Genomic DNA, 12,264 nt, shown 5'->3' with positions numbered 1-12,264 from the left:
CTTGTAACTGCTTTCAGGAGGGAAAGTTTGTAGGGTAGTGGTTACCGTTAAGGATTGCCAACCTGATGATCGTAGGTTCAAACCCCTCCCTTGGTAGAAAATTTTCGTAAGTTTTAGACATATCCAATTGTGTTCATTATGCACGCCGTGTGAAACGGAATGATTCAGTTTGGAATTAACGATGGAGGGAGGGGAAATATTAAATTACAAAATCTACATTTCAACGAACCGAGATGTGGAGAAAAGTTGGATAATTCTTATAAATATTAAAATTACATTCAAGTTTTTAGTGATATAATCGCAGGTAAAGTCAAAGATCTTACGTGGAAGGTTTCATCTTGCTCTGAACTCAGCCAAAAGGCATTTCCCACCGATCTAATACATTCTCCAAATACATTTCAAAATGTTATTGAATGTTTCATGTCGATAATTTGCTCAATGCATCAATTCTTGACGCTGAGACGATATTTTCTGCAACTACCTCTTCTCTCCTCTTGTTTCCGGTTCCTTCTGTTCTTCTCTTCTCCTTCTTTCAGCTCCTTCTGCTCTGCTTTTATCTCATATCGTCTTCCCTACTTTTCCCGCATCTTGTTTACATCCCACTCCTCTCCACTCCTCTTATCTCCCCTCCTGTCTTCGATTTCCGTCTCCACTGCACTCTCCTCCCCTTCTTTTGTGTTCTTCTCTATTTCTCTCTTTTACTCTACTCTCTACTCCCCACTCTCCTCTTCTTTGCTCCATTTTCCTCATCTCTCCTCGAATCTTTTTCCTTTCTTCTCACTACTTCTCCTCACCTCTACTTTTGTTCTTCTCCTTTCGCTTTCTCTTTCTCCTCTCCTTTGTCACCTTTCATTTCCTCTCACCTCTGTTCCTTTCTGTAGACTCATCAGCGATGAAATACTAGAAAACCTATTCTTTTTTCTTTGAGAAAGAATTTTGTCATTTGCGATATAATAGTGATATTTATATAATTTTATACAATAATACTTGTTTTTATTACTTTCTCGTATTTCATAAATATCTATTGTGCATGTGGCAACCCTGAAATTGAGCCTAACTCAACACGGAACCCACCAACGCCTTGCGTAAATTAGGTTGCCTAGTTTAAAATGTCGTTGTCCTAAGACTTTTGAGAGACACTGTACCTTCAAACACCTCTCCCGCTGTGGTGCGAGTGTCGCATTGGCGGATTTAGCTGGACGGGCATGGGGGTACGTGCTCCCAAAAGGAATGATTACGTATTGCAAAAAGAATTGATAGCATTATATTACAGAGAACAGAAACTGTTTGAGAAATCCTTCCGAGATAGTAAAAGAATAAATAAAAGTTTAGCACAAATACATTAATCGAGGTTAGATTTACTGCATACTTAATATATGTCGACCTCGGAAATCGAATCCGATGCTTGTTGGTTACACGGCAATAGTGTTAACTGATAGACCCATTGCGAGAATATTGTCCATTAAATACTTCCATGTTTGTGACAGTTTTGCGCTTGATGAAATGAATTCTCAATGTTATCAAGGCTAACGTGACTCTGGCATTTGGACTTCCAGCCAGTGTCTTGTCTATGTGTGCTTGTGATAGTAATTTCATCCGTCTCATCTTACATCATTCATCCTCATCTTCGCGATTAGCCAAAGGTGCCAGAAAAGCGAATTAAATTACAAATCAATCGATCATCCACTTCTAACTAACTCGCTAGCCTTCTTAAACCCGAAGATTCATGGCTGCAGCAACACAGGCCTTCCATCTGTCCCTATCCTGGGCAAGATCAATCCAATCTCTTCCAGCCTTACCGATTTCCTTTAGGTCCATCTCAATGTTATCCCTCCATCTTCGTCTTGGTATTCCTACAGGTCTCTTACCATCAGGTTTCCCAACAAGAATCCTGTAAACTCCTCTTTCCTCTCCCATTCGTACCACATAGCCTGCCCACCTAAGTCTTCTTGATTTAATTATTCTAATAATATCTGGATGTGTATATATTTCTAAATTATATAACCTTCTCCACTCACCTGTCTGTCTCCTCGTCCCTTTTAGGTCCAAATACTTTCCTAAGGATTTTATTTTCAAATACTCTTAATTTTTGTTCCTCTTTTATGTAAGGGACCATATAATACATGCAATATTACTGTTTTGTATATTTTAACTTTTAGTTTCTTAGATATTATACGAGAAGATAAAAATTTATGAAGAGAAAAAGTAATCATTATTAATACAAATAAAGTACAGCTGCTAATTTACCAAGAATCTACTAATTATATCACTTTACAACAGCAAAGCAGTGGCGCAAAGATAGTTTATATCGATTTGTAGATAAGGTTTGGCATAGTGCAATGGCAAAAGTGGCGAAAAGTAGGGGGGCAACTGCCCCTCCTCGTCCCCCTAATCACCGCCACTGCTTTACAATCAAAGGGTCCTGGTTTCTGAAGTGGTGACCACAGGCAGGAGAAAGGATGCACAGAAGACGCTATTTTTTCTATTCAAGGAATTCCTCAATTGTCATCACGATACTGGGATAATATTGTTTTTGGGGCACCCGTCGGTGATCGAGCCCAGCACCGCTTGCACCAGAGGCTACAGCTCTTATTTTTCGGTTACACCCTTTCGAACTTAAACCTTAGAAATGTCAGAGTACCCAAGTGAGACTGGAATTGAAAAGAAAGAAAAAAAAAACGAATGGAGAGAGTTTTTGGATTATATGACACGCGGTTATTGTTGGAAACAATAGAGCCAAAGGTATTGTACTGCCGAAATGATAATCTGCACGAGGCGAGGCAAATGCTTAACTGGGGAGAGACGGTGCGGACCAAGGGAGCGTGGAAAATGAGTGGTACTGTCACTGGGAGCTACGAGCCGTTGCTTTGCGCTATGCACATTCAGTAGCCAGCTCAACGCAAGGCTGACACCCGCACACCTCGACATGCTATGGACCCATCAACATATCTGTGGCTCTAACCTTGAAACAGAGACGCTAGTGTCGAACGTGGTATATTCCTGAGAATACATTATTTCCTCTCTCCTGTATATTTGATAAATTGGAGTTACGTCCCTCTGGTTCTCACACTACGAAATGTCAATTTATTAAACTAGTATTTATTACATCACACTAATTAGCCCGAGGTTAGAATATTGCAGTTCAATCTGGAATCCTCAGCATAGACTTGGGAGGACGCGGTGGAAAAGGTACAAATGCAAATGGTGAAATGGCTGTGTTTTAAAAGCAATATTGAATATCATAACAGAAACTATGTAACTTTATATAGCCATTTTGGTCTCCATGCCTTGAAAGACAGAAGAGATTTTAATGATCTAATGTTTTTACGTAAATTAGTAAGACAAGATTAGCTATGGTCTGAGCTGTTAGAGAGAATAAATTTCCATGTAACACCTTTTTCAGTGAGGAACAGAACACATTTCTACACGCCATTCTCAAGGTTAAACATACACAAAAACTCGCCAATAGTAAGAGTTCAAGAATTGTTTAATGAGTTATTCTTAGTGCATAATTTGGACATATTTTTAGATTAATGTAGTGTTATTTGACGCAAAATTTTGTAAAACTTAATATTTTATTAGATTTGATTGTAGATAAGTTTTTTTCTGTATTTATATGATGTTGTCACAATATCATAAATTTTAACATTATTTTATGTATTAACATCACTGTTAACATTTGTGTATATTATTAACATTACCTTCGTGTATATTATGTTCAGCATAAATAGGACTTCGGTCCTGTGATGGACAAATAAATAAATGAAATGAAAATGAAAATATGGTGATTCAAACAAGATAGAAAACAAAATTAGCAACACTGTGTCAACAGGAGAGTCATTGGTAAACAACGGGCTTGAAAGAATGGGGAGGGGGAGGAGGTTTCATGACAATTGCGACCGCAGACAGTTGCGACCGCGGAAAATTGCGACCACATTCCAAGCAAACCAATTTAAAGGGAAAACTCCCAGGACAAGTTCGATCGCATAGGCAAGGTGGCTGAAGGACTAAACAACTCCTCCCTCTTTTTTCCCGCACCAGATGCGAACATTGTATTTCTTTACCTCTTTCGAATTCGACACCATTAAGCCTTGATTCTTTGTTTATTGGTAATTAATTACTAGTTAAGATTTTTATCACTGTTGTGCACCTTAATATATCGGAACTTGAAAATACTCCAATACCATCAAGCTAATATCACTTATCTCTTCCCCATATCCTTACTCTTAAGAGATACCTTCTTTCCTCTTAAAATAATTATTAATATTCGATTACATCTAATTGTAAAAATAAAATTTTAAAGAATCAAAATAAATTGTTAAACTAAAAAAAATATGTGGAATGTGAGAAATAAAATTCCAATACTTTTTCCTTGCCAAGTCTCAAATAGAAATTTTGATGCCATTCCAACGTACCCTACGTTCAGAGCAGTAACTACAAGAGGGGACGGGCGCCAAGGCAAGGGTTGGGTGGATTGCCAAACGAGTAAAAAAGATAAAAAAAGGGAAAATATTAGATGTCATGGCGACATATTAAATAAATAATGTTCTTAGTTTATCAATAAATCATTTAATTTTTTCTTGGTCGCTTCACTCTCAGTGAAACAATTTCTGTACCAGTCACATCAAGCATAGGCATGCGCACAGAGCACCTGTGAGGAAGGAACATGATGCTACGACAATTAGGCTAACATTGTCCAGAACGCCCTTCAAGACAGCACCAAATAAATTAGTCTGCTGATATCTATGATATCAAGTTGGAATTTTCAAGTCCACTTTACGCACAGCAAGGCCAATCGCTGTACTGGATCTATAGTTTAAAGTGGATTCCGAACCACCGTGTTCTTCATCGAGGATCGAACCCGGAACCTCCTGATTATAGGCAGTGACGATACCACACCACCATCATGGAGATCATATGGTTAGAAGCCTTGGAAGAATACCCGAGCCGTTTCAATAATAAACAATTCTCGCGTCAATGCAAATAACAATAAAAAGTTAGATCAAGTACCACAAGTGCCCTGCACGTGCGTAGGTCCATTGTCAACCTCGAATAACAAACACGAGCCATACTAGGCAGCGCTGAAAGAACAAACCACTAATTGTGTCCTACGTCGTCCTTTGTGGCTTTCTACCCCTCTCCCGCAGCTCTCTTCAAAAGATTTTTTTAATAAAAAAAGACAAAAACCTTTATTTCACTTTTTCTTTTTAAGCGACAGTGAAGTCGTGAAGAGGAGGGGAAGGGGTGACCCACAAGCCCATCCGAGCAACGCACAAAATGTTATAAAGGATGCCGAGATGAGAAAGTGCAGATTTCACGCAGCATCTCTTGGAAGTTGAACTGGTGCTCGTGTGTCGGTGAGTTAGCTTCATTCTTTCTTTCTCCGTTAGGTGGCGATATTATCGTTCAGTCAGTTGGTAACCCTGTGTATTGAGATTGGACGTCCAGTTTAAAGTTGTGATCAATTCCGACGGCGTTAACCTTTACGTGCAACCCGCCTCTGTGATGAAGTGGTTAGTATAATGCACTGTGTGAAGTCATTCGTTGGAAAAACTGGGATAAGGTGTGATTGATCTTTCATTACAGATCATAGCCATTCATCTTAATGTCGAGATTAACATTAAATAGGTGAGAACAGAGATTTATCCAAAATTTTACATCTAGCGGGTTGAAGGTAATTCTTTAGAAGAAATGACCATAAATGGTTCCTTTATGGAAAATTATGGGTGTGCATTATAACATGCTGTGAAATCGTATGAGGTAGATGTGAGGTAGGGCCCCATACATACTAACGACAAACTCGTCCATTCGTGGAGGTGATGTAATCAGTACCACGGTCCAGCCACCTACGGTTGGGTTTCAATTGTTTTTATTCCTATAACTATACGTTGTAAATTTCTCAGACGTATGTCAAATAAAAGAAAACTATTACGGTTTTTGTTCCCCTAATTTATTGTCATTGATACATTCCCCTGCACTACTAACAACATCTACTAAGCGGTACTCCCATTTTTGCCCATTCGAGAACAAAGAACGTCAGATGATATTGAGCGGACAGCTTCAGGTAATTAGTTTTATTAATCGAAAGTCTACTCCTTTTTCTGCAGTTTACAGTCGCTAACATGGCTTTATTTTGATTTATTTGAATGTTCGAAGAGCTTAAGAGGCTTGTATAAGATCACTTTAAGCTAAAAGTACAACTTTAAGTCAAAATAGTAAGCACTCGAACAAGGACCAAATAATGCGAAGTTGAAACATTTTAAGTGAATGAACATTTAATGAATTCTTTAATATAAAATCCCCAAACTTGTACATTGTATGTGTGTGTATGTATGTATATATATATATATATATATATAGTTGATTTAAAAGTCCGGTCCCGTAGGAAATCTCCGTAATCTTTCGTTGGAGATATGTGGGTTTCAAACCAAAGTGCTTGAAGCACCGTTGAGCCTCAATGGTAGGTCTGTCGCCATATGCTTCGCTCGGAATAATGAATGTCACTTCAACACCGTATTGTACTGGTTAAATTAAGAATTGACGATAATTAATGGCAAAGTATTCTGTGACATAACTCTACCAATTGAGCTACATCTCCTGCGTGTGACAAATCATAAGCTAGTATACAGAAACTAGACTAGATCGCCTTGCGGTAGCAACAGGTAGAACAGCGGAAGTGAAAAATCAGGCGAAACCAATTTGTTGATCAATGGCGCAATATGCCAGAAACCCAGGTTCGAATCCTTGTCAAGCCTGCAATTTTCCCTTAAATTTGTACGTAGTGCATCTCATGTGTGTGTAAAATCTTAACAGAATGTGTATTTAGTGTACGTATTGTTGAAATGCACCGAACAAATCCAGCTGAGATGAGAACAAAATTGTGGCAACATCACAGGCGCCTGTCCCAGAGTGTAGAGACCTGCAAACCAACAAAGGAAAGTCACATAAAACTGACAAATGTATTCGAGAAATTTCATGTGTATGGGGGCTATCCACGAGTAAACAAAAGCTAGAATGGCACAATCGATTGTGGAACGTTAGCGCAGCAACTTCTGGTTCGGTCTAAATGTTACCGTATAGGTGGGCAGTTCAAGCGTATGCTTCTGGCCCCCACCCCCACCTCTTTTTGTGTGTCAAATACGTAAAACGTATCACACAAAAGTACTTAATGACGAGGAGAAGAAGAGGTGTCCCGACAAATTAGAGGGTTTTCCAGATGAGCAACTAAGAAATATAATACGGGATTACTCCAGAGTGACACACGTTTACTACACGCTGTTGCATTTAGTCATATTTAGACATCTTTAAATGAAAGTACTGGAGTCTACAAAAAGACAGACGCTTACAGAATGTACATCTTTGGATGCCTACAGTTATGTTTAAATCAGGACGAGAATTTTTTTTAAAATCCTGACGTTCCGGACGAAAAGAATGGCAATTTTCCGAATAAATCGGGAAATTTTCTGTACTGAAAATATTAAAAATATCCTGACACTATAAGAATCTATAATTCTACACACTATTTCCTCCTCTAGTGATTGTTTTCGTATCTATGGATTAAAAACGGTAATTTCAAGAACTTTCAGGCATCAAAATATCGAGAAATATCAAGAATAACCATTTTTAAACAGGATCATTTGGATTTTATCAACTGTCAGAGTTCCCGAAATGAGAAATCATTTGCCGAATTCGGTATCGGAGGACATTCCATTCTACGGTACCAGTACCAACTTTTCAGGATTCCACACACCCGTAGTGATTACTCCAGGGGGAGTGCTGTTTGTCGACTTCCAATTTTTAAACCTGGCAGCTCGAAACCAATAATTCCAGCGCCCTAGATCTCGAGGAAATTAATGAAGGGATATCTGGGAAAGAAAATTAAGCCCTGATCACATTTTACATCCTACTGTCACGCACCCCTTCGCTTCTCTCCTATATTGCACAATGTTAACTTGTTGTGGGCCTACGAACCGGAAGTTGTGCTGAAACTATGGCGTCTGCGCGAACGCACTTCCTTCTGGTGGATGTCCCCTATAATTATAGCAGTGAAAGGCTTTGAATCAGCAGTATTAGATTACGGACACACTGTATCTCATCCACCCTTGTGAGCATTCAAACAAAATTCTCGAGCTGTAATATTACTACTACAAAAGTGCTAGGAACCTATTACTGTTCTGTTTCCAGATTACGATGTTTTGCAAATGGACCTTCCTCCTCGGCTGCTGTTTCCTTTTGTTCCTGGCTCTTGAAGCACAGGGCGAGCAAGATGAGCACCAGCCACGACCCAAGTACAACCGGGACGGCAAAGGGCGCCAGAGGCCCTTCGGTAGGAGGCGCCAGCAGTTCGGCAACGGCGCAGTTTCTTTCGTGAACAGACGCCGAAGACCGGCCAACCTAGAGCATCGCATATATCTGCAGAGCGTCAACCAGCAGAAGCAGGGCAACCAGGACTTCCAACAGCAGAGTCCTGACGAGATAGTCCTCAATGGATCCAGCTTCGGGAAGGTCATAGACAACAGCACCCTCCAGAGGGACGGACGATGTAAGTTCGATTAATTTGTACGATATTCATGAAGTTAACAAGTTAAGGAGTGGAATATTTTCGGACGGAATTCACTTCATGCACTGTTCCTTGCCGAATTGTAAAATTCTGCAACGATATGGTAGATTCGGCTATATATTGGAATATGTTGCATAATTATTAATGCTGTTACCGGCTGAGCTTTCTGTAAGAAGGCCAACGGCACAAGGATTAATTAGTTTAAAATCTCATCTCGTATTAATTAATAAATTTAATTTTTTGTAATATCACATTTCAAAATTGAAATTTCCTGAATTATCTATTTTTACTTTTGTCTACCTTTGCTTCGAAGTATTTTAGGTTGTCTGAGCCCAAGTATTTTCAGAACATCAGTTAGCGAGCCTACCAACAGTGTAGAGCATGAGCAAGAGGTTGAGATGATGTCAGCGGCTCACTCGTTGATTGGTGCTTTCAGGAGCTATGACTCGTTCCGAAGCTGCAAGTGCAGGACAGCCAAAGTTGTTACGAAAATACGAGGATATGATAGAAAATAAGGTTCCCTAATTAATATCTACTGTTCGGTTCACCAGTGTATTAGCCATTTTGAATATGTATTATTCAAGATTCAAGTGTAACTGACATTTGAAACCGCTGCCATCTAACCAATCAAAAGCTTCTCAGCAAAACAGCAGCTCGACAGGAACAGAACGTTAGATATTATTTGGGGAATATGAACCCTCGAAATATCATTCTAACTGCGGATCGGATGATGGTGACGTTATTGAATGACAATAATATTGCTACGAGCAGACACAGGGGGCCTTTTCAAAATAGAGACGAGAAGGAGTCCCCAACCCTTCGAGACCTGTAGAGATCAGATTGGGAACGGGAGACAGTGCCAGAAAATCTCGGTTTCATATAAGATTCTTGTAAGATATAATCTGCTATTTGGAAACCAAAATTCCTTGACTACGGAACTTATTCCATCATGTCAAGCCAATGCTTAGTTTACTGACTGGTAATACATACAAATTTGCATATCCCCTGCCCCCAAATACGCCATTGAATCAGCACCCCCCCCCAAAAAAATAGAGTGAAAAATCTGTGAATATCAGGTTTGAATGTTTAAAAAAATGACGTTGAAGAGATTTTATACAAGAACAATAAGAAGTAATGACGACCTCCTCTTATTTATTTGTTACTCCACATCAAGGTGAAAAAGTATTTAATTAATTAATTTTCAGCCCACATCATGCGTTCCTTTCAAGTTTTTACCTTCAATTCTTTATGTTACAGTCTTGTCCTTGTTCACAATCGTCCGCTTCGAAAACCAAGGATGTCCAGCTTCATCCGGCGACAACGGTACTTGCCTCACGGCGTCGGAATGCACTAACAGAGGAGGGGTTGCCAACGGCCCATGCGCCAATGGTTTCGGCGTATGTTGTGTCTGTAAGTATCCAATTCTTACATTGTGATCTTTTTTAACATTCTGATGTAATCCTTGAATATTCTAAAGCAAATTTCTTGGTAAATTGATGCATATACCTAATCGGAGAAGAATATTTACACACCAACATTGATACATTTTGAACAAATCTTAATTATTGCAATTTTGAAGTATCGGTGGAAATCGGTAAGAGTATCCGTATCGGTATCTGTTCAACGTGGTATCGGCTCAGCCCTAACATATACAGGGTGTCTCAAAAGTAATAGCGCAAACTGACACAGGTGAAAGTACACGATAATAGAAGCAAAAAAAAGTCTCAGTAAACGAGCAGTTTTCGAGAATATTGCGAGTGATTACAAGTCGTCACTGACTTCATTGTTTCTAAATGTCGTCCTAGTTGGTAAAATACTAATAATGTGTGCGAATGTGTGGTTAGAAGCCGTCACTGATTGCATTTTGTAAACACCGAGTGCTTTACTCCTTGCGCGTTCAGAGGTTTGCTCTTCGTTTACAAAACAGAACATTTGCTAGAGGTGGCGTTGGATTCAAACAGGATGGATACAATCAGTGCACAGTCTACAGTGGCGTGCCCAAGGTTTTCGAAATGGGGGGGTTATGTGTACATTTTTAAGCAGTCAGTTCTCATTTTGCCATATTTTCCTGCCTTTGGCGTTCTTTTTTTTTATACTGGACCAAAAGGGGGGTTATAACCCCCACCAACCCCCCTTGGGCACGCCACTGACAGTCTAGCAATGAGATACCCAATGACTTTACTTACTGTATTATTAGCATTTTACCAACTAGGACGACGTTTACAAACAATGAAGTCAGTGGCGGCTTGTAATCACACATTCGTGATTATGTCGGAAACGGCTCGTTTGCAGACCCATGTTTACTGAGACTTTTTTGCTTCTATTATCGTGTACTTTCACCTGTGTCAGTTTGGGCTATTACTTATGAGACACCCTGTATATATACATCGTTCAATAACTATACTCCATAACTCAATATTAGTCCATAACGAGGCCAAAATTATTGAATCCTTGACTAAATTCAAGATGATGACTGCCCATTTAAAATAACCACAGACTCTAAATTGTTCCCAAACCTTCCATAGTTTATTAATGAAAGTACAAACGCTTAGTTTTTGATCCGTTTCCCATCAAATTTTTGTGGAAAGGAGATTGATTTCCTGAAATTTAAGTAATTTCTAGTTCATTTTGTTACTACTAATTTTATGAGAAAATATCGATTTGCTTTAAAGGGGATAAAACATTCTTACAATATTTACAGACGACGGAATTTGAACATTATGGGCATCGATGTGCGCTAATGAACACAATTTGTCACCGTATATTGCATTTAAAACATCATATCATTTCTTAACTTACCTTAGGTAATTTTCTGCAGCTTCAAATGAATCTATATTTTAGTCTCTATTTCCTTCTTCTAACATTACTATAAAGTGACACATGACTTTGCATTTTATTTTTAAATAATTTCTCGTCTCTTGCCATGAAATTTGCCCATTTATCGTGAATAACTATTAGCCTCCCATCTTTAGCTATGCTGAGCAACGACAAAATAAATCAGTTTTCCTGGTGTTCAATATTTCAAGTTCGCATTTGTCCACGGCCACATTACATGTACAGTCACCAGCAATAAAAGTGGTACACCTAAATCCTGCTGTTATGCCTGTTACATAACACCACGGTGATGAGTGATTTAAACTTGAATGCAAGTTCGGCCACCGTCGTAGAGTGCCACACGGACGCGTGTCCATGTAGCTTCTGGAAGTACAGTCTTAGAAAAAATACCTGGGCCACGGGACGTAGAATTTCGTAACGTCTTAAAGCCTGTTGTTTACGCAACCCAAATAACAAAATATTCGCTTAAGTTTGCCTGGTGATTCTGAGTTCTCGGGAAGGATTGAGCTTTGATAGCATGAGTCACATGACTCGTGCCCCAGCCACAACAAACAGCTGGGTGCTACGATGCCTCCAGAAGAAAATTTCAGGAACTGGTTTCTTGACAAGAGCTACTCGTAAGGAAATACTATTCTTTCAAGTGATATTAGAGTCATTGTCAAGAAGGTTCGCTGAAATGATGGTTCTCATCACAGACCACATGCCACATGTTAATTGTTTAAGTCCAGTTCATGCACTGGACCTACAGATTAAAATGGGATCCGAACCAAATCCTCTCTATTTGGTATTGAATTCGGAAGGCTTTCATTACATGGCGAAGACGTTACCACTACGACATCAGAGAGGCAATGGAACGCCTTGAGAAAGAG

The 12,264-nt window shown here is 39.2% G+C and overlaps 1 protein-coding gene across 1 annotated transcript in view; it reads left to right on the top strand.

Annotated features, from left to right (window-relative positions):
- Positions 1–5,320: 5,320 nt before the first annotated feature.
- The window catches only part of LOC145998863 (uncharacterized), a 30,371-nt gene continuing 23,427 nt past the window's right edge, over positions 5,321–12,264 (top strand). Inside the window, exons 1-3 of the mRNA XM_083135542.1 lie at positions 5,321–5,357; positions 8,185–8,542; positions 9,818–9,970. Of these exons, the coding sequence (XP_082991668.1) occupies positions 8,191–8,542; positions 9,818–9,970 (505 nt within the window). The 5' untranslated portion in view covers positions 5,321–5,357; positions 8,185–8,190. The remainder of the gene's footprint in view (positions 5,358–8,184; positions 8,543–9,817; positions 9,971–12,264) is intronic.

Source organism: Lepisma saccharinum, chromosome 14 (genome assembly GCF_977018435.1).
Source record: "Lepisma saccharinum chromosome 14, izLepSacc3.1, whole genome shotgun sequence".
NCBI lineage: Eukaryota > Metazoa > Arthropoda > Insecta > Zygentoma > Lepismatidae > Lepisma > Lepisma saccharinum.
This window is presented reverse-complemented; position numbering and strand designations above follow the sequence as displayed.